Source organism: Chrysemys picta, chromosome 22 (assembly GCF_011386835.1).
Source record: "Chrysemys picta bellii isolate R12L10 chromosome 22, ASM1138683v2, whole genome shotgun sequence".
NCBI classification, from domain to species: Eukaryota; Metazoa; Chordata; order Testudines; family Emydidae; genus Chrysemys; species Chrysemys picta.
In genome coordinates, this window is record NC_088812.1 from 423,738 (window position 1) to 447,179 (window position 23,442).

Genomic DNA, 23,442 nt, shown 5'->3' on the forward strand with positions numbered 1-23,442 from the left:
TCACCCCGCAGTTCACAAAACAAAAATGGAAACCAAGTTAATGACCAAACAAACATGTAACCCTTGTCCCGTGATCCTTTTAATCGTGAATCCAAGATGTTTTTAAGACTAGAAATTTGTTTAAAATTTTAGATAGATAATGCTTCCTGGTGTATTTTGGGGGGAAACACGTGCTTGCTAATAGCCATGTGATACCCCTTCTAACACCAAACAGCAACATGTCATCTTTAGTGTGTACTACAAGCTCCTACGGCCTCCCCACATGGCTCGGTACACGAACCCCCGACAGCAGCTGGCCGTGGCGTTCTCTCCCTGTCCCTCCCCGGCTTCCATCCTCGTCACGTGGTCCTGAGACTCGGGAATCGCTTCCGGGATCATTGCGGCCTTTCGCCCGTAGCCAATCACTGATCTTCTGCGCCAATGAGACAGGGTCTAGCGAGGGGGCGGGACCTCAGCTTTTTTGAACCAATGGGAGCCCGTGTGGGGTGGGGCCTCGGTCTCCCCTGCGCCAATGGGAGGCGCTGGCGCTGGCGGGCGCGGGGAGGCGGAGCGGGCGCGGCGCGGCGGAGGGAAGATGGCGGAGGAGGAGAAGCTGCCCTCGGGCTGGGAGAAGCGCATGAGCCGCAGCTCAGGTACCGCGGGCCGAGCGGGTGCCCGGGCGCTGGGGCTGGAGGAGGGGCCGCTGGGGGCCGAGCCGAGCCGAGCCTGGGGCGGGGCCGGGCTGGGTGGTGGGGGGCCGGGGCTGGCTGGGAATGGGGGGGGCCCTGTAGGGGGTCTGGTCTGTGGGGGCCGGGCTGGGGCGGGCCGGGAATGGGGGGGTCTGTGGGGGCCGAGCCTGGTGCGGGGCTGGGTGGTGGGGGGGCGGGGCTGCCTGGGAATGGGGGGGCCCTGTAGGGGGTCTGGTCTGGGGGGGCCGGGCCGAGCCTGGGGCCGGGCTGCTTGGGTAGGAGGCGGGGCTGGGTGGTGGGGGGCTGGGAATGGGGGAGTCTGGGGGGGCCGGGCGGAGCTTGGGGCCGGGTTGGTAGGAGGTGGATTCTGGCCCGGGTGGGGCTGGCGGGGAATGGGGGGAGGGTGTTGGGGCCGGAGGCGGGGCCTGGTGGAGGGGGGCGGGTTGGGCCTGGGGGGCTGTGTCGGGTGGGTGGACGGACGCGGGGGGAGTTGGCCCCAGAGGGGTTGGGGTGCCGAGGGTTTGGGCCCGGAGGCCAGAGGGTTGGTCCCACAGGTGTAGGTCCTGGGGGATGGGGGGGGGGACACGGTTGCTTGGTCCCCATGGGCTGGTCTGTGGGGGGTGGTTCCGTCGCATGGAGATATCCTGGGGGGTTGGTTAGCCCCCCCTTATTGAGGTGGGTGATTGGTTCCCATGGGGACGGCCTTGCATGGTGGGTTTTATTTGGTGGGTGCCCTGCTGCATACACAGAGTAGAGCCAGGGATGAAGTGACTTTATCAGTGATTCCCTGTGGTGGGGGAGGCTCTAGTGTGGCAGGCTGGGGGTCTCGCCATGTCTTTGCTTGGGATAAGCTTTCCCCATGCTATGAGACCAGAGAGCAAGCTCTGGAGGGCTCGTGTTTGTTCACCTTGGGGTGGATGGGCAAGTCTGGAATGAAGCTCTGGAGTGTCCCTATGTCGGGAGGGCAAGTGGAAGCTGGAAAGGTGTCTTTCTTGGATGCTGGTCCCAGTGTGGATGGAGTGGATACTGGGGCGTGTTCTGCTATGGGGTAGGGTCAAGTCTAGAGCAAGGCCATGACACACTCCATGTGCAGTTTAGAGGCAAAGCACTTGCACAGGCTCATGACATGAATCTTGTGTTCCAGATAGTTTTGCCAGGATGCTGATAAGCCCACGGTAGTTGTTTTATAATTGGAGGTTTGGTCCCTGTATCTTTGGGCTGGAATTTCCCTTTCCCCCTTGTTGCCTTCCGTGCAGTGCTCTGTGCGTGACAGTCACACTCCTTAAGAGCTTTGAGTACTTGGTTTGCTGGTTCAAAATCCTTTGGGGTGAAAGGGGTTATAGAGAGGGAGGTTAATGATGCAGAAAATCAGCCTGGCCCATGTGAATTCCTGCTCGTGCAGCATCTCCAAGTTACAGTATTAGTTGGCTTGGCTGCACAGCTGGGTGTCCCCTGTCCTCTTGATTGCTTGCTTCCGGAGAATTTTGCTGCTTATTCTAAAGAGCAGTTGGTTTTGATTGGGGTGTGTTTTTTGTTAGTGGTAGCACCCAAAAACACATCCAGGATCAAGGCCCCATTGTTTGTGCGGTGCCCGGCACACACAGACATGATTTCTTGCTTAGTCTTCCAACTGCAAGATCATAGAATTGTAGGACTAGAAAGGGACCCTGCAAGGTTCTCTATTTCAGTCCCCTGCACTCCTGGCAGGACTAAGTATTATCTAGACCATCCCTGACAGGTGTTTGTCTAAACTGCTCTTAAAAATCCAATGATGGAGATTCCACAGCCTCTCTAGGCAATTTGTTCCAGTGCTTAGTCACCCTGACAGTTAGGAAGTTTTTCCTAATGTCCAACCTAAACCACCCATTGCTTCTTGTCTTATCCTCAGAAGTTAAGGAGAACAGGTTTTCTCCCTCCATCTTGTAACAGCCTTATATACTTGAAAACTGTTATGTCCCCAGACAAACCGAATGTTTTCAATCTTCCCTCATAGGTCACGGTTTTTAGACTGCTAATCATTTTTGTTGTGCTTTTCTAGACTTTCTCCAGTTTGTCCACATCTTTTCTGAAATCTGTAAATTATGATGCATTTGTAAGGTATGAGTCACTGATATGTAGGCCTTTCATCCTTCCAGTGTAGGGATTTCACCATGCTTTATGTATCGCTTTACCCCAACATATATGTGAAGATAATATCCTTGTTCTTTGCCAGAAACCCAGAACCTTTCACTTTCTCTTCAGGGATAATACACGCAGAGTTCTGCTGTGTGAATGCACTTCTTCAGAAGGTGTGTTGCTGTTGTGTGATGCCGGAAGGCTGCAGACACACTTTCTGCTTTCATAAAAATGAGTACTTTACAAATATGAACTATCCAGTTCACCTGTGGTGAAGGTTATCCTGGGAAGGTTTAAGGGCCTTCTTGTATAGAAATCTGGTAGTTTTGACATGGACTTCAATGAGAACTGGATCAGAACTGAAGTGACTTGCCAGAGCTGGAAAGAGGCTGGATGAACTGTTGTGCTCACACCACCCCTTCCTTTATTTCTTATTAGGAATGTTTGTTAGAGACCAGAATCTTAACAGATGGGATTGACATCTGCAGTGCAGCAGCATTCCCTTATTATGGGGTATTGAGTGTTTCCAGTTCCTCATTTGAGCTGACATCCACACATTCTCACCCACTTGCAGAAATTCAGAGTCTTGTATTTTTGATGAGATAAGCAAGAAACTAGTGCCATGAGTCTGAAAGGAACTTTTAAAATCTAATCCTCTCCTCCCTTTTATTTGTAGGCCGTGTGTACTACTTCAATCACATTACGAATGCCAGCCAGTGGGAGCGCCCCAGCGGTGGCGGGAAGAACGGCCAAGGAGAGCCCGCCAAAGTGCGCTGTTCGCACCTCTTGGTGAAGCACAACCAATCCAGAAGACCCTCATCGTGGAGGCAGGAAAAGATCACGCGAAGCAAAGATGAGGCACTGGAGCTTATAAATGGCAAGTAAAAGCAGGAGAGGTTGATGGTAGAAAAGGGGAAAGTCATGTTAGGGCCTAAAACAAACACACACACAGAGAAATGGCTTATTAGTGGCATGAACACTCGAAGGCAAAGTTTTTGAGCCAAGTGGCTTGAACATGGACTTTCGTGTAGCACAGCCACTTGGGGAATCAATTTTGCTGTGTGATTCACTGACCCTGATTAAATGACATAAGAACAGGATTCATCCCTTCCCCATCCACTCTTTGTGTTTTTGTAATGTCATGTCAGACAGGTGTATTTGTATTTTCTTTGTAAATGTGTATATTATTTTTATATTAAAAATAAAATAACTATTTGACGCGAAAACAAATGTTCCTTTAACATCTTCCTTTTTCTACATTTAAGATTTCATTTGCCCTAATGCAGTTTCTATAAATTCTGATGAATCTGTGCCTGAGATATGCATAAACATTTGCACAGGGATAGTCAAATATCCTACTTAGATGATCCACAAAATGTACATTTCCCAACACAGTCAGTTTCCCAGTGTGCGATGGCCTTAAACTGGTCCAAGAGGGATGGAATCCTGTGTCTTTCCTAAGGCCTGTTGTGACAAGTCACCATACGTATTGTCCCTTGCAATGCTGGCAGTAGCTTTTAATTGGGATGCTGCTTAGGCAGTGAGGTTTGGACTTGTGAACTGAGCATGGGATTGGCATTTAGAGACTGGATTCTCATCCCAGCTTCTCCATTGACTCTCCTATTGCTTTGGGGCCAAGTTAGTCAGGGTCTGGGGTGAAGTCACTGTGGAGTCTTCCTACTGACTTTGGATCAGCGCCTTAACCTTTTTCCCATTTGCGAAATAGTCTGACCTACCTCACAGGGGTGTTGTGAGGATTAACATTTTGTAAAGTGCTTTGAAGCTGTAAAGCACGGTTATTGCTGCATGCTGTTATGTTATTGTAAAGTTTCTTGTTGCTTTTGGAGGGCTCAGGAATGAGGTTTTACTCGCAACAGCCTTGACCCTGCTTCAATTAAAAAAACCCAACAATTTGACAGCATCTGGGGGAGAAGAAAATCACCCCCAGCAAACTCCGTGTAGCCGTGAAGGCTCTCCAGGGTACTAACCAAGCGGTGGTGCCCAGTGTGTTTTGAAAGAGATGCGGAATTAACTGCCAAGAATGCTAGCACCTTTTCAGGAAAATCTCCTTTGTGAGTTAGCTTAATTAATTAGTTATAACTGGCATAATAAAGAAGCTGTTGTGTACTGCAGGGTGTGAGGAGTGCTACAACAAAGCTTATTAGAACTGTGCACATGGAGTTGAGAATTTTATAAATAAAAATAATTTGAAATATTTGCAGCCTGACTGTCATAAACAGTAATTAATCCTAGTAGATTCACTTGTATCTTAGGGTGAAACTCTTCTCTGTGCAAAGAGCTAGCACAAGACTGCAGTAGTATCTAGGCCTCATGCTGCCCCCCTGCATAGAGGTGAGGATTTAGGTGGGTCTTGTTTGCTCTTTGCATGGGGGGGAATTTCACATCATACCAAATAACTGACCATTGACATTTTGTAGTACAGCAAAGTTTGCTGTCCTATACTGATACAGCAGAACCCCATTTATCTGATCTAATTGGGATTAGGGCCTGATTGGATAATCAAAAATTGGGATAATCCAGAGAATGGGAAAATGCGGGCCTGCAGCACCATCTAGTGGTCACAGGAGAGAGTACCTGTTTTGGACCTGTGTGTGCTGGTTGTTTGGCTCCTATGGAGAGCTGGAAAATGGAGGGTCGGATAAATGGGGTTTTACTGTACTAAAAGCGAGTGCTTTGGTCACGGTACAGAGCAAGTGTTCATAAACTTAGGTCCAAGTGAGAGAGAATGAATTTTAGAGGGAAAAGTTCTCTTGAGCTGTGTTAACTAAGTGGTATTTCAGAACCGTACAGCCAGTTAGGCTTTCTGCTGTTAGAAGATCTGCACGCAAATTATCGCCCCCTTAGAAGCCCGAATAACATCATTCTGAATAAATGAATCAGTCATCTTTATAACTTTGTTTGGGTGCCCTCCTTTATCTCAGACACAGCAGGTCTTCAACATCTGATAAGGTTATGGAGAGACTTTTTTTAATCTTGTTCTGTATGAGATCCGGATGTAATTTTTATTTTAAAGTGATTTTTAGTGCTAGACTAAAATGCAGGATTGACAGCCCTGGAGACTGAAGTCTCCTCACTGCAATCTTTTTCCCTGTGTGGCGCCTGAGGACGAGAGAGATGTGATTAAAACTTATTTGATGTAAATGTCCTGCTGTGTTCTTGATAAAGGCCATTAGGGATTCTTTCATTCATCATGTTTATTCTCATTGTCTTTTTGTCTCCTGAGAATGAAATGGCATGATCCAAAAAATCTATTTCTGTTAACACTCCCATCTGTGCTTGATAAACGCTATTCCCTGCAAAGGTCATGGGGAACATCCACTCATAATTATTTTATGTAGGTTGTTTCTGCATTTTCCTTGCTCCAGGAAGGTGAGATGACACATTGGCTCTTTCCAGGTCAACAGTATCAATCTGGTATTATCCTCCTGAAAATGACAGAAAATTATAAAGTTTAAAAAAAGCAAACCAAAAAACCCCACTAGAGAATGTATTGCATGAATGCACAGCTTAACTCCACTACAATTTCTGACAAATAGTCAGGCATCATTGAATTTCTTTGTGCAGATGTATTGTACCTGATGAACGTAATTATAGCACAGAATTGTTTAAGTAGATCTCTTGGGAGGCGTTTGTTCGACAGACATAGCACACCAGTCTTACGTTTTGTTTAGAGAGCAGTTAAGTCTCTATTTCCTTCAGAATCTTTAACTCTGGAATTAAAATTTTATGCAATATAAACCTGTGATTGGAATTTGTTTAAAGAAAATGCTTCGTTATAGTCTCCTGTCCTCAGGGAACCTGCTAAAGGTTAGCGTTTTAGATAGACGATCTTTGGTTAGTTTTGGACACTTTACTTGCTTGTGATTCTCTTCCGAGTAAAAAGGAAAATAGATTGAAGACAGCTAGAGGTGATTTATTATTTGTGAATAAACCAGCATTGCAAAATCTTATACCATTACAAAAGTTACAATGGGTGAATAAAATGTGTAGGTTAAACTAGTTTTCACTATAATCCTGATATTTTGATTTGTATTATAGCAGTGTTTAGAGGGCCCCATTGTGCCAGGCTCTGCACAAATACATAGTGAGAGACAGTACCTGTCTTGAAGAGCTTCTGATTGAAATAGACAAGGCAGAGTTGGTGAAAGAAAGGATTATTAATCCCATTGGAGACAGGGGAGCTGAGGCACAGGGAGTAAGTGTCTTGCCTAGAGCTGCACAGGGTGTCCATGGCAGAACAAGTTGACCCCCAGTTTAGTGCTTTAACCTCAAGATCATCAGTTGGCAAGTACGTTTTGTGCTTGGACTAATAAACTGTCCTACATTTAGCAGAGCTGTGATAACCAAATTATTTAGTTTCACTTTGCAGGCTTGTGAAATTCACTGTAACAACTTCATACTCCAGAAGCTTTTAACAGCATGAAGGTCATGATACAAACCGACTACTCAGGGACTTTAACATTAAAGCTTATGATCCCTTCCTAACTCGGGTGCCTTTCCTGTTTTTAGCATGAGTGTGCAAATTAAGGCTGAACCTTCTTGTATGTGTGTTGGTGCAACGGGAGGTAATATGACGCATTTACCAGCAGGGTTAGAATGATGCTTGGAAGTAAACATGCACTCAGGGTGATGCAAACATGTATTTTGGAAGAATGCTGTATTTTGATAGCAAATGTATTGTGCAAATATACTGTTTACAATAGGCTGGAGCAGCTTAGTTTAATTAGATAAACAATATTCATTTTCCCCTCTGAAATGTGCCTTCATAAATGCTAAGAAAACAAATGGTCTTCTGCCCCGAGGCACAAGAGACACAACAAGCCTCTCTGGGGTAAATGGCTTACTCATAATCTTGCATTAATCTTAAATAAAACACAGAACAGATTCTGAACTGATACACAGCTCCCGTTGTGTGCTCGCTCTCGCTTCTCCCACTCCACCTCTAAGGAATACATATTAAACAAAGTAGAAGGTGGGATAAATATGCATACCCCTTTAATTTAGCAACACCACTCCCATTACTGCTAGTGTCTTTGTGTTAAAGCACATCATCACATTCATTCCTCAGAAGGAATATAAACTACCATGGCTCTCAAATATAGTCACAGGGCTGTAGTCAGAAGTCAGTCCCTCATTCTTCCTCTCTGCCACTCTCTGGCAGCTTTCCTACAGGCCTGGTTCTGAGGTTAGTACTAGTCCAGCTAAAGATACAGAAACAATTCTCTACTCAATTAAATTCCTTGCATAATGACACAGATGTAGGGTACTGGCAATTCCTTCAGCTGAAGGGATCCAATTGATTGAACTTTGGGGTGGTGGGGGGAAATGCCCCATTGTTGGGGAAATCCCAAGGACTTGAAGCAAGAAAGAAAAGTGTTTTATGCTCTGTTTCAGTCAGTGGAAGACGATTGTACTGGGAACTGCTTGAATGAAATCTGATATCGTTTGACAGATTTATTTTACTTAAAAACCAAGCTATCCTCTTTCAGCCCCTAAAAATAAACAAAACTTAGCCAAGCAGAAGACTGAGTCATACTGGCTTAAGACAAAAATCAACCATATATTTTTGTCACTGGTTGGGTCACCAAAACCAGACAGTCTTTTGGAGAATCATTGAGGTGTGGCTGTTTGGCAGTGACTGGTTAGCTTGCTGTCAGTGAATTTTTTTTCCTCTTGTTTCTTCATGACATGGCAGCTTCCTGCAATGTCTCATCCAAGGCAAGGGCTGCCACAAGCTTTTGTGGGTAGTTCTGGGGTCTTGAGGAGGAAGCTCATTTCCTTCCCCTCTCTGAATATCGACGACGGGCTCCTATCTCCTTGCTGAGATGTGAATGTTGCATGTAATGGCGAACACTTAAAATTCCAACGAGCACTGAGACATCTCTAAACTCCACTGGCCCACCAGTGCAAGCAGGAATCACTATAACTCCAATAGGAATGTGGTGTCTCTTTCCACAAGCTCACTCCTTCTAGTGACACTTGGATTTTTGCATTTCGCTTCATGGTCTCTCTTCATGCGTGGTGCTGTCAACATGGTCTCCATTGCTGCTAACATCTTCGCTCTTGTTGCTGCATGAGCTGCTGCTGCTGTTCTTAAGCGCCTCTATTTCCCCGTTAGTTGCTTTGCCCTCTCCCACTCTTGCTCGTTTTCTTGCCACCCACGGCTTCTGATTCCCTCTGTGCTAAGTGGCCTTACTTTCCTAACTTCAGAGCCTACTTCTTCCCTGAGTTACCTCTGCTGATCTCGCTGAGTCTCTCCGGGGCTTCTTGCACCTGAATTGCTGTACCTGTGGCTTGACTGAGTTGGTCTTTATAGTGCACGCAGAGAGAAAAGGGGCTTAAAGCGCCATTTGCACCTGTATAATGCTATAAATCCAAGATGTCAGAGTGGCATTTGCTTCCTGTGCAGATGCAGTTCATCTGTAAAATATTTGCTAATGAGGGAGCATTTCTGGAGCCATATTTGGAGTATGTGGTAGCAAAAGTTCTTTTATCCCCTCAAACTTTTGCATCTGATGTTGCCCTCTTCTGTCCCTGAGCATTCCCCCAAACCAGTGGTCGCCAACCTTTCCCATGGGGTGGGCGCCGGACTGGCCACTGGACAAGCAGCCGCTGAAATGCCACCATGAAGCAGCGTCATCAAGAGGCGTTGCCGCTGAAATGCCACCATGAAGCAGCGTCATCAAGAGGCGTTGCCACCGAAATGCCGCTGAATTTTGGCGGCTGCTTGTCCAGCGGCCAGTAGGCAGGTGCACATGGATGCCCCGATGGGCGCCATGGCGCCCACGAGTACCGCGTTGGGGACTCCTGCCCCAAACTACTAAAAAGAATTTAACATTCTCGCTCGCTCTCGCTCTCTTATTCATATATTCGCTCACTCGCTCACTCTTAGGCTCTTCCACTGACCCTCCTACAGCAATGAACTACAGCTTGACCTCTAGTGACCAGATGCCCATCTTTCAGGGCATGAGTGCTCTCACCTGGCTTACAATGCCCAAATGGTAAGTTACCTCAATTAAGCTCTTCAGCTTCTGAAACCAGGAGATTTATTGACTTCAGGCTAAACAACTTCCTTTTCCTGTGTGCCTCTCCCTGAATGCTTCAGGAGAACCAGCAGCTATTGCTTATTGAAAGTCCAACTGCCACACCTACCCTGCCTTAGGGTCCCAAGATCTTGCAGGGTTTCACTGGTAGGATGCTCATGCTGATAATGGTTGGACCAAGCACAGTCTTTCCCCTTTCATAGCAATTGCTGTGTCCAGCATTTCTCTCTGGAGATGGAAGACTGGGTGTCCGGAAGGCAGCAAAGCTTGACTTACTTTGAAAGAAGTAAGAAGCTCTCCCTCACCTTTGTTTGGGGTGCTGAAGTTCTCCCTGGACATGAGCCCTTGAAGTTAAGTAGGTAGCAGCACCACCTTTGAGGCATGTGCACCTACAGGGTGCTTCAGGAGAGGCACGCAGAGAAAACAGAAGTGGAGAAACGGGCACATGAGATCCGAATCTCTCCCTCTAACATCTGTGTTCTCCTTTATTATCTGAAAGAGCATTAGGACCTTGCCATCCCTAATTATAAATAATCTGAAGACTGACTTGTTCCGGTCCCCTGCTGTTGTCCTTCACGGCTAGAGGAGAGAACCACCTCCTGAGTTTTGAAATGCTACAAGCTGGTAGTGCTAGTCTTTCTGCCATGATCACTTCACAGGTCTCCTGGGACGAGGGCACACTTCTGTTGATTAATCCTTCTTCAACTTCCCCCTCTTTAGGGGTGTGCCACGGTTTCTCTCTTTAAAGCACACAGGTATGATGCTGTTAACGTGACATAACATCCTGTGGTCCAGAGGGAAAAGCACTGGACTCGGGACTTGGGAGATCGGTGCTTTACTCCGAGCTCTGCCGCTGACCTGTGTGACCTTGGGGAAGTCACTTACCCTCTGTGACTTCCCCTCATGCTCTTTTGTCTATTTAGGCTGTAAGCATTTTGCAGCAGGGCCCCTCTCACTACATGGCACAGTGCGTAGCTCAAGGGGGGGCCCTGATTTGGGGTTCTAGATGCTGTTGTAAGATTAATAATACCCCAGTACTCCTTGACTGTTAATAGTACTGCTATTAAGCTTAGGCCATTATTGTTTTTAAAAAAAAGCACATGCTTATTTTATCAGTCACCAAATCACAACTGGGGTGGCTGCAACATTTCTGTGAAGGGTGTAAATGCGAAGGGGAGACAGAAACTGACTAGGGAGGTGCAGGAGTGTGAAACCAGGGGATAAAAGAGAACTAGGAGACAAAGGGAGAAGAGGTGGGATTTCCTAATGGCTGAGATGTACATATTCTATGGTACTGGTATGGACTCGCAGTTCCATTGTGTTCGAGCACCTCACAAGCTTTACAGTTATCCTTGCAAGCCCCGTGAGAGGCAGGGCAGTGCTGTTGTCCCCATTTCACAGATGGAAACTGAGGCACAGAGACTAGTATTTAGGCACCTAACAGCCATTGACTTCAGTGGGAGTTGCATATCTAAATACCTTTTGAAGATTGGGCCTGAGTGACTTATCCAGGGTCATGCAGGGAGCTGGGGCAGAGCAGACAGTTGAACCCAGGTCTTCTGGGCTAGCACCCTAATGCCTGGACCATCCTTCTGTCAGCTTGTGCAGTAGTGGAAATGGTGGCAGCCCGTTTCCTTGAGCCACTGGAACTTGTGCAGAGTCTGGGAGAATGCAGTGCAGGGCACGGTCTCTGCCCTGGGTGGAGGGAAAGCTAGACTGGGCCTAGGAGGGAATTTCTCCTTCATTCCAGTGAAACTAAACAAACACTGAAACAAATTTCTATACCATTCACGGCTTTTGTGGAGTGCCTCTCGCAAAAATAGCTGGTGGGAATTGGGTGCCTTTGTTAATCTTAATGCTAATGGCTTCTAATTAAAAAGTAAAGCAAGGCCGGTGCTGGTTGTTTTAGCAGTGATGTAGTACTCTGTATGCCAGAGATGCTCTCCAAAATGGCCCATTCAGTTGCATTAAGATATAAGAATGGCCATACTGGGTCAAACCAATGGTCCATCGAGCCCAGAATCCTGTCTTCTGACAGTGGCCAATGGTAGATGCTTCAGAGGGAATGAACAGAATGGGCAATTATCGAGTGGTCCGTCCCCTGTTGTCCACTCCCAGCTTTTGGCTGTTACAGGCTAGGGACACCCGGAACATGAGGGTTGCATCCCTGACCATCTTGGCTAATAGTCGTTGATGGACGTATCCTCCATGAACTTCTTTTTTGAACCCAAAATCCTGCATAGCCCTTTACTCAAGAAACTAACTGATCTCAATGAACCACCAAGAACTGTCTGTCATGGCATAATTCAGATACCTGCGTGTGACACGGTTTTGCTTGTCTCTGATTAAATGTTTTCAATGCCTGAGTAGTTAGATACCCCCTTCTACTGTCCAAAATAGAAGTCAAATGTTGAGTGGCTGATGTGAAGGAACAATCTAAAAGGTGAGTTACATTCTGTTATTTCTTGTTACGCAGAGAGGAGGGCAGGGTAGTACATGTGCTGGAGTTGTAAGACACAGCTTCCAGTTAAGGCTCTGAACATTTCCATTATAAATCCATTTTCGGACACCCATAGCTTTCCAAATCTTCCACCTATTTGGCTGGAATTTTCCATGTTTGGCCTTTGACCAAGGGTAAACTTTTGTAGATTTAAGTCCAAAGTTCTTGTCTTGGTTGGTGGTGAGTTTCTGCATTTCGACCCCTCTCTCCCCACCACCCTTGTTAGCAGCTCGAGATGAAACGGCTTAGGATGCACAAGGAAGATTGAAAGGTGCTTGGAAATAGCCTTCGGTAAGAAGTGCTTCTGAGTGTTGTGGGGAAAGTTTATAGTTTTGACTTGATTTACATTTAAGAGGATTTGCAAACCTCGTTTCTTACATGCAGAACACTTTGGAAAGTGCATGACCGTCCGTCTTAGCTGGGTGGTGAAAAGGCGTTTGAGGTGTGAAGTGCTGAGACAGGTTCTGTAGGAACCCAGTACTTGTAGTTTATAGACTGATTGGTGAATAGTGAGTGAGGTTAGGGCTTCACAGGAGCTGCTTCCCCATTTGTTGCACATCTTGTATAAGTCACTGTCATGGATTCTTTTCTAGTATGCACAGAACAGCACACAGTAGTAAAAGATCCTACGAGAGCATCTGAGGTTGTAGAAAAGCATGAAACGTTATTTACATGATCAACTACATTGTAATACAAACACATGAAGGTGAACGGAAGAACGCCACTGTTGCTCAGGAAGGTGGAATTTCTACAGTGATGGAAAACGCTCCTGTCATTGTAGGAAACTTTGACCTATGGTGCTATCGTGACATAGCAGTGCCTCAGTAAATACCAGTAGTGTAGACATGGCCAAAGTGGCAGTCATGCTTGCAAGTGCAACCTGAACTTCCAGAATTCAGTGCAGCAAATGGCCGCTGATGTTTGGCACAAAGAAGACGAAGCGAAGTCCTGAGGTGCTGTGCTAGTTTCTTGGGAGTTACGGACCTTCTGCAATGGTTCACACTTACCATTAGGGGATGCTAAGACTGAAGCACCTCTTTGAAATGCACAGGGGAAAAGCAGGTCCCTTGAAATGCTTCTCAGTAACTAACAAAAGCTCAGATTTATCTACCCATTTTCATTATGAATATTTCTGCTCCCCAGCATGCTCTCTGACTTGGCTCTTGCCTCTGACTATGAATTATCACGTGTGTCAACAGGATACATCCAGAAGATTAAATCTGGAGAGGAAGATTTCGAATCCCTCGCTTCCCAGTTTAGCGACTGCAGCTCTGCAAAGGCAGGAGGAGACCTGGGTGCTTTTGGGAGAGGTAGGTGACATGAATTCAATACTGAGATTACACAATTGACATTGAAATTCCTCAGTAGGGGGTGAGAATTAATAATCCCTCCCACCCCCCAGTGGATTGGTGTGCTAGGAGAGCTTGCTGCACATGAAATGTAGTTTGCTGCTTAGACATTAAACCAGTTAGGAATACAGCTATGATGATATTCTAGGAGGAGAGGATGTTACACAAACACTCCGTATGAAATTGGCTTTCTCTTTGAGAGAGATTTTTTTTCAGCCACGCTGAATGGGAATCCAGTTGTTTAGCGTAACAAACCATGAACAAGGAGGAAATGAGCAAATGGAACTAATGACAAGCCAGGCAGATAATTAAGCACTAATCTCAGTGGGGAGGGGGGTGAGGGAGGGGTGTTAATAGCAAATTGGTGAAATGGGTGCAATTTTCAGCCAACCAAAAATAATGCTGCTGGTGAGGGAATTCATTTCAGAAATATTGATCTGTGTGGTGAGGGAGTAAATACCAGAAGCTGCTCTCAGATCACTTATTTCAAGTGTCCTAATAAATCCCATTAATAAGGAAGATCCTTTGAAATTTAGAAGTGAAACTGAACCATCTGAGATTCATTGTCCTAACTATGATCACTTAATTTTTAATAGTGTTTGGAGTTGCTCATGTATTCAGTTTCCACTGAATAGAACAAAGTGCAAAACAATGAAATACTGTAAAAGATGTAGTTAAAAAACAAACAAACAAACTGCCACCTAAATGCCAGGAGCACATAAAAGATTTGTGCCCATGTTGAATATTGTAGCTGGAGTAAATCAGGAAATTGGTGCTGGCAAATACAGCATTTTCTGTCTTTGGCTTTAAAACATGTTCTCCAAAGTCACAAACTTGAACAAACCCAAAAGGAAGAAGTCTAGTGAGAACTGCCTACAGCTGAAACAGTGAGGTGGAATCATGTGTCACAATCAATGGAAATCCCACATTTTTCCTAAGCTCATTGGTGAGGATAGCAGGATGAGGAGTCAGTATTCTTAAGGCAAGTTCCTGAACACTTTGAATTTTTGCCCTGCTGCAACTATACAAATTTTGCAGCAGAAATCTATGCTGATGCACAATGCTGCAAGGGTATGTTAGAGAGCAGATAGTGCACAGGACAGTCTGCATAGTTGTATTGGAATAAAAAAGTATTGTTTTATATCCACATACAGATCTAATTTATATTGCAGTTAAATCAGGGATTCTTCAAGTATTGTCCCTGTGAGTGCTCCTCTCCAGGTATGCGTGTGTCACTGTGCCTTTGATTGGAGATTTTTGGTAGCAGTGCCCGTTCTGTCTGTGCATGTGCCCTACACATCCTTGTACCAAGGCTATAAAGGGCTGTGCGGGTGAACCGCCCTCAGTTCCTTCTCAGCTGCCTTCGGCCAGAGATGGAATCTAGTATGTGCCTGTTTGCTGTCTATTTACCCCCCTTGTTAGTAGGTTTAGCAACCTTTAGTTGGAACTTCTGTTCTCCCCTCCCTTTTTTTATTTAAGAAAAATCTTTTCCCCGCAGTGAGGGTTTGAACAACTTTTTCTTTTGTTGGGGATGCCAGTCTCCCTAAGATTTAAAAGGTGATTCTCTTGTCGAGACCTATTGGTGACGGGCACTCCCATTGCATTCGTTGCCTCGGAGACTCTCGCGGTCCCAGCCCTTTCCCAGCACCTGTGAAATACGCTCTTCTTTTACGGGAAAGTCCTGTAAGAACAGGGAAGTTAAGCATAGACAGTTAACGATGGAGAAGGCCTTACGACCGGCTTCAGAGAACTCTGCTGTACAGGTACCCTCCACATCTGTCAGTGCCTCATCATCATCGAGAGCACTGTCACTGAGAACTTCCAAAAGGAAGATGGCACCAAAATCCCAGTTTCTGGCATTCTCGTTGACTGAGGTACCTATAATTGCACCTCTGGTGCCAAGAGCTTCCCGTTCAAAGTATAAGGGAAGGGAAGCAAAACAACAGAGCTCCTCATCAAAGAAGACCCAGTCATCGGTCCCAAGAAGAGAGCTAGTGAGGCGCCAAGTACTTCAGATAGTTGAAGCCTTAACGTGCTTCATGGTAAGTCCAATACCTCAGTGATATAGGGCTTGGTAACAAAGACTGCTACCATCGAGAGACCAGCTTCAGTGGAATCCGTGACCCCACTCAGTATCAACATCAGTGCCTCGCACAACAGCCTCTTCAACATCATTGATGATGGTACTGAGTTCTGTTGGTACTGCAGGAATTCTAGTATTGAATGAGCCAAGGTCTCTGCTCCTTTGGAAATCACTTGGTGCTGAGGTCGGTTGGGTCACTGACACATCTCAGTAAATTGATTTTTATAGGAGCACTTCTGGATTTGATAACCGGCAGAGGATCTCTCTCTTTCTCTCAACAGGTTCCTGGCTGTGTTTTTATTTTTATATATAAAACCTTATACAAAGAGTGCACCTCAGCCCTCAAGCTGTAGCACAGACGTGTCTACAACTGCTGGAGCACATGGCAGCTTGTGTTTTTGTGACACACAATGCCATCGTCAGTGTCTCTAGGGGTGGCTCAGGACTGTTTAGGTATCCAATAAATGCAGTCTCAATAAGCAGGTATCTGTATCCAGTCAGGTCCTACAGTCACTCACCTGGATCCACCCAAAGTTTGTGGAGAAATCCTGTTCAGCCAGAATCCTCCTGCAGTCATGTTAACATTGGATGCTTCCCTCTTGGGATGGCGAGCATATTTGGGTCCTCACATAGTCCAAGGAAAGTGGTCGCAACAGGAACAGCGTTTGCACATCAATCTGTTGGCATTAAAGGGGTCAGAAATGCTTGCTTTCACTTTCTTCCCCTACTCAAAAACAATTCCATCAAGATCATGATGGACATCCTAGCATGCATGTATTCTATCAATTGTCAGGGTGGAGTGCTTTTCCCCCTCAGTCTGTAGCAAAGTGATAAAGCTTTGGAACTCGTGTACCCAATCGGATAGTCATCTCGGTAGCTTACCTCCCGTGTACACATAACACCGTGGTGGATGACCTGAGCAGACATTTCTCCCTAAATTATGAATGGGAGCTGGACTCTCAAATCCTCAACAAAATATTCCTAACTTGGGGGTCTTTTTTATGTATATCTTTCAACTTCATTTCTGTTAAAGGTCCTTATCAAGATCAGAGAGGACCAAGCCAAAATTGTTTTGCACCAACTTGGCCAAGACAAGTTTGGTTTCCTTGCCTCATCAAACTCCTCTCTCATCCTCCGCGGCGGCTCCCAATCAAACCTCGACCGTTGTCTCAGGATGCGGGTCAGACACTTCACCCCAATCTGAACATTCTGCAATGATAAGCTTGGTTCCTCAATGATTCTCTGGACAAGAGACCACACGTTCATTGGAAGTTGTCACGGAGTCCCCGGGCGATGCTCTGGAACTGCTCCCCACAAAGCCAGTCAGGACTTTGGGGAGCCTCCTCTCCCTCGGAGCAGACTGTCTTCAGGGCAAGAAGCTCACACGGCTGCACCTCCTGGGTCTCTCCTGGGAGCATTCAGCATCTGCCCCTCCGTGCGCTTCCCACAGTGAGTCCGCCCAGGCGGGGTCCTGGGGAAGCCAGAGGTCCTGCACGCACCCCCCACTTTGCAGTCAGACGTGACTCTTAGCCAGCCAGTAAAATAGAGGTTTATTAAATGACAGGAACACAGTCTAAAACAGAGCTTGTAGGTACAGCGGCGAACGGGACCCCTCAGCTGGGTCCATTCTGGGGCCCAGCAAGCCAGACAACCCTGTCTGCCCTCACTCCTCGTCCCCAGCCAGCTCCAAATTAAACCTCCTCTAGCCCCTCCTCTGGCCTTTGTCTCTTTCCCGGGCCAGGAGGTCACCTGAGCTTTTTGTTCAACTTTAGCTATCCCCTTGCGGGGGGGGGAGGGCCCCAGCCATTTGTTTCTAGGAGACAGAGTGTCAGCCATTTATGCATACTGGCCTTTATCCCACCCCCTAGAGACTTGAGACATGCATAGGGGAAACCGAGGCACCCACACAGTATTGAGAGGAGACATTAAGAACAGTCCCACTTCGTCACAGAAGTACAAAAGATTGGTTAAATAGCCAAAAGGAATCTACTCAACATATTTCCCTTCCGAAATTGAGAAGTACATAAGAGCGGCCATACTGGGTCAGACCAAAGGTCCATCAAGCCCAGTATCCTGTCTTCTGACAGTGGCCAATGCCAGGTGCCCCAGAGGGAATGAACAGAGCAAGTAATTGTCAAGTGATGATTGTCCATTCCCGGAAGATTATAACCTTTGGTGTAACCAGTGCCATCTTTCTCCATCCAGTCGCCTCTTTCCTCAATCCTGGATTACTTGTTGGAATTGAAAAATTCTGGCCTTTCTATGAGTTCCATCAAGGTTCATTTAGAGGCAATAACAGCTTTCTGTGTGCAAATAGGTGGTTTCTTGGTCTTTGCACATCTGAGCGCAGCGAGATTCCTGAAAGGATTTATCAATCTCTTTCTGCAGATTAGAGCCCCTACACTGCTTTGGGATCTCAGCCTGGTTCTTAACTGTCTCATGAAACAATCCTTTGTGCCATTAGCTATGTGCGACATCTGTCTGAAGATGGCTGCCTTAGTGGTCAACACTTCTGCTTGAAAGGTTGGTGAGACGGGCTTTACCTTCTCCATGGAAAACAAGGTATCTTTAGGATCTCGGCCAAAGTTCTTATGGTGTCCTGAATTTTATATCCACCAAACTACTCCCCTTTCGTTTTTTTTCTAAGCTGCATCAGTCTACAGAGGAGTCGGCTTCTCCTACATTAGATGTTAAGAGGAAACTATTCAGGCAGATTCCCTAGACTCTTCGTTTCTATTGCGGCCACGGCTAAGGGAGTATCTGACTTTCTAAAGGGATCTCTGGATGTAGTATTGCCTGTTACGGTTTCGCTGAGGTTATACCTCTCCTGAGAGTGACTGCATGCTCTACTACGTTCTACATCTGTAGCTCTACTCAAAGACATTCCGGTTACTGAAATCTGCGGGGCTGCGATATGGTCCTCAGTGCACACGTTTTCCAACCACAGTTCCCTAATGAATGCCGCAGCAGGCAGTGCAGTTCTTTCTTTAGTGATGGACTCTTTTCCAAAATTCCCATCTCCCAGAAGTGTTACTGCTAGGGCCGGGGTCCCCAACGCGGTGCCCGTGGGCGCCATGGCATCTAAGTGTGCCCGTGTACTGGCTGGCGGACGAGCATCCGCTGAAATGCCACCGACAAGCAGCAGCATCCAGAGGCGTCGCCACTGAAAATCGGTGGCATTTCGGCGGCAACGCCTATTGACGTTGCCACTTGTTGGCGGCATTTCGGCGGATGCTTGTCCGCCGCCACGGTCCTCCGTGGCTCGTCTGGTGCCTGCCAGATGAAAAAGGTTGGGGACTACTGTGCTAGGGGGTCACCTGAAATGGAGCACCCACAGGGACGCTACTCAGAGAAGAAATTACTCACCTTGAGCAGGAACTGGAGTTCTTTAAGATGTGAACCCTGTGGGTGCTTTGCTATCCTCCCTCCTCCCCTCTGCATCAGAGCTGCCTCTGTGGGCTTTCCCGTAGAGAAGGAACTGAGGATGGTTCTCCCACACAGCCTTATCTATAGGGCCCTACCAAATTCACGGTCCATTTTGGTCAATTTTATGGTCACAGGATTTAAAAAATTGTAAGTTTCATGATTTCAGCTTAGATTTGAAATTTCATGGTGTTGTAATTGTAGGGGTCATGACCCTAAAAGGAGTTGTGTGGGGGTTGCAAGGTTATTGTGTGGGAGGGTTGCTGCTACCCTTACTTCTGCACTGGTGGCGGTGGCGCTGGGCGGCTGGAGAGCTGCGGCTGCAAGCCGGGAGCCCAGCTCCAAAGGCTGAGCTGCAGTGCAAAAGAAAGGATAGGATGGCATGGTGTGGTATTGCCACCCTTACTTCTGTACTACAGCTTGTAGAGCTGGGCTTTCAGTCAGCAGCCCCCGCTGTCCGGCCGCCCAGCTCTGAAATCAGCAGCCCAGAAATAAGGGTGGCATCGTACGGTACTGCCCCCCTTACTTCTGCACTGCGCTGGCGGGGCGCCGCCTTCAGAGCTGGCTGCCAGGTCAACAGCCACCGTTCTCCAACTACCCAGCTCTGAAGGCAGCGCAGAAGTAAGGGTGGCAATACCTCCCCCCTCCAAAATAACCTTGCGACCCCCCTGCAATTCCCTTTTGGGTCATGACCCCCAATTTGAGAAACACTCATCTCCCCCATGAAATCTCTATAGTATACAGTAAAAGCACATGAAAGACCAGATTTCACAGGGGGAGACCAGATTTCATGGTTTGTGACACGTTTTTCATGGCTGTGAATTTGGTAGGCCCCTACTTATATAGCCTCGGTACAGGGCATGGGGTGTGTAGGGCACATGTGCAAGCAGAACAGGCACTGTTACCAAAAATCTCTGATCAAAGGTGTAGGGCTCATGCACCGCTAAAGTGGAGCACCCACAGGGGCACGGATCTCAAAGAATTCCAGTTACTGCACATGGTGAGAAACTTTTCCTCCTTCCTCAGACCAATATTTCCTTTTAGACCGTGCATAACGCTGGCATTTTATGGAGTCAGTGAAATACCCATGAATCTTGGGATGCTGTGACTGCTAGTTTTGACTCATTTGGAGACCGTCAGTTCATTGTAGTTCTTGGTGACTTACAGAAAAAGATTTCTCCTGGTTTAATCAGAAAGTAAAGAAATGTTGCAAGACTCTGTCTCCACTAGATGACAGTAGAACTGCAAGTGGCTGCTGCACTCTCGAGATGTCACACTTAGTCTCCATCTTTGCCTCTTGCTGTCATTTGGGCTGCAAACATAATTTATTAGAACTGTGAATACTGGTTACTTCAGAGGTGAAACTGCTAAAACATTCCAATTTATCTTCTTGAAAAACTGCAAGTAATTGATGCTTTTTGCTTTAGGAAAATTATTCTGGTGTGGCACACAAGGGCTCTTTCCTCGTCTGAAGTAAAGGTCCTGTGCTAGTAGCAGAATTAACTAAAATCTAAGATGAAGGGTTTTCAGTACGCAGTTCTAGGCGAGATAATGCTGTTTGAATCCTGTGTGAATGTGTCGTTAGAATAAGAATTAGTGAGACAGGCGAACAGTTTGCCTCTCCTGCCAATTAATCTAAATTCTAAACACTAAATTGAGGAGAGAAGCAGAACTCTGAGAAGTCCTATGTATCAAGTTACTTCAGTAATAAAGCCAGTGTTCTTCTGAAGGGTAAGACATCAGGCTGAAGCTATTATGACTAATCCTGGAAGGAGGAATCTAGCCTTCATGGCATCTTGCTGCGTTGCTAGAGCAATGACGATGGATGGATTTAGACCCAAAAGTAAAATATATGAATTCTGTAGCAGCTCCTCAGCTGCATGTGATGCATCCAGGATGTATGGCCTATGTGGGGCTGGAAAGCTTGAGTTCCCAGAGAGATTAGTATATCACCGAAATGTCTCTTTAGGGGGAAAAAGAGCCTGCTGACGATCCATCTGTCATGCTGTCTAATGCTTTCTGCAGCCATCTCCTAATGTGCTGAGGCGTCCAAAGCTACAGCACTGTCTTGAAACTCCGAGACAAGGGTCATAAACTTACAGGAGATTTATGTTGTGTTCCTGGCGAGCAGATGATCTATCCCTCTTCAGGCATCTCAAGGCAAACACTGCAAAGTGCTAAGTGCAGGGAATGAAGCTTCCTTACGTGCCAGGAGGCTCTCTGCCCTTTTGCAGGCATCTGGTGTGCAAGTCCCACAGTGAGACTGTGATTTGCTGGCAGAGTGGAGCCTTGTTATTTCAGCTGGGAGATGCAGTTTCTCTGCTGTAACTTCCACACTGTCTCAGGAAATTGGGCAAAAATCCTGTTCCCTCTTGAACCGGTAACTCCCCTCACGGCTGAAATCCTTCTAACCGAACCTTTGTAGGCCACTGCAGAACTGCCCTAGGCCACCTGCTCATTCTGTCTCATGCAGGGGCCATCCCAGCGTCACCTGTGGCTTTCCTAGGTCTCCATTGATAAACCGTCAGGAGCTTGGTGACATGGAGACCAGAGCGTTGAGCATGCTGTCTATCTAGGTCATGACATTACCCAGATGCATCCTGTAAATTATTTAGTGCAGCTTGTAATGCATACCACATCTCTCCCCTCTCTGTGCCTTAAGGGCATCTGAGACTGAAAGACTAACACCCTCTTGTGCCAGTGAATCTGCTGAGGAGATTTCCTCTGCCCTTTGAATTCCCGGCTCGCTGAAACACTTTTCCTGGCAGCCGTGATGTTTATGAGGTGTGAGTGAAAGCTCTGAATCTGAGTCATGTGTGTTGGTGGAGTGTCTGCTGGGAACAGATGAAAACAAACCCCCCCTGCAAGCTATTAATTGGTGACTTCGTTGCTTGCCTGGAGGCTGCCTTCGTTTGAGGCTGGCGTGCTCAGAAAAGTCTTCCACTCTCTGCTGACTTAATTGAACTCTTTCTCATTGCTGCTTTCTGCAGGTCAGATGCAGAAACCTTTTGAAGATGCCTCATTTGCGCTGCGGGCTGGTGAGATGAGCGGACCAGTTTTCACAGATTCAGGGATCCACATCATTCTACGTACGGAGTGAAGTGCCTGGTGACCTGTAGAAAGGAAAGGGCGAGGGGAAGAAAGGGGGGGAAAAAAACCCTACTCCAGCCCTGCACTCTCCCAAATGAACTTCATAGATCTAGTTAAAAAACCTCATTTCATATTTCAATACCTTCCGTGGCACCTGACACGTTTTCCACCTGTAGAGATGCATGGTTAGCCAAGGATGAGAATGCAATCAAACTAACAGACGGTAGTATCTTCCATAAGCAGAGAGAATGTTAAAATTCTCAGGCATGCCCCAGCCGCTTGAGTTTTATATTGACAATTCCGCCGTTTAGGAGACGTGTCGATGCTAAAGGTCACACTTCAATGCTTCCCACATCCACCTTATTAAAGATACAGAGTATTTATTACAGAACTGCACTGATGGTGGTGAAAATGACTGGTGAGCTCTGGTGTTTAAGATGGAATGAATCTCTGTCCCACCCCTGCATCCCTGCACTGCTTTAAAAAAAAAAAAAAAGGTTTTATCTAGAATAAACAGCATTTGGTCTGCACCCCAGTTTGTTTGTAGAACCGATCTGTCAATGCCATTTATAAATTGATGTTAAGATACCACACAAAGAGCCATGCTGATAAGGCCTGTCACTGGTGCCTGTGTGTAACTTCCCTTCATGTAGCTGGCTCAGTGCAGGTTGTTGGTCCTGCCAGACAGTGGTAACTGGAGCTTCCACCTCTGCCGTTGCATGGACTTAAAACTTGAAGATGCCTTTTGGTTTGTGATGAGTATAAACAAAGGGGGGTTAATGGGCAGTAGTTCCCAGTACAGAAAGATCAGTAGCCACTTAAGCTGTGTAGTGGTATATAGAATACTGTGTGTTAACTATTCCAGCATGAGGTCACTCCGTTAAGACATGACAGTGCCGTTCAGTAGGAGGGACTGCAGTGTGGAGAGAGTGCTGTTTTCTCAGAGCTTCTCTTTATCCACTTGTGGTTTAATCGTTGTATGTCACTGTTTCCAGTTACACTGCATTGCTTATGTTTAGACAAAACAAAACCAGATAAAGTTCCCAGCTTCGGTCCAGTGCAAAGATGCTGTATAGTTCCAGTTCTCTTAAGCAGAAAATAAAGCCCTCTCCAGTTGAACATTTCCAAAGCTCTGGCATTGATTATTTCT

General features: G+C 46.5%; 1 protein-coding gene across 1 annotated transcript; it reads left to right on the plus strand.

Moving 5' to 3' along the window:
* Positions 1–379: 379 nt before the first annotated feature.
* PIN1 (peptidylprolyl cis/trans isomerase, NIMA-interacting 1) lies at positions 380–23,415 on the plus strand. The gene is made up of 4 exons (XM_005311396.3): positions 380–632; positions 3,460–3,660; positions 13,547–13,657; positions 22,193–23,415. The coding sequence occupies exons 1-4, from the start codon at positions 512–514 to the stop codon at positions 22,300–22,302; spliced, it is 543 nt and encodes a 180-aa protein (XP_005311453.2). The 5' UTR covers positions 380–511; the 3' UTR covers positions 22,303–23,415.
* Positions 23,416–23,442: the final 27 nt, after the last annotated feature.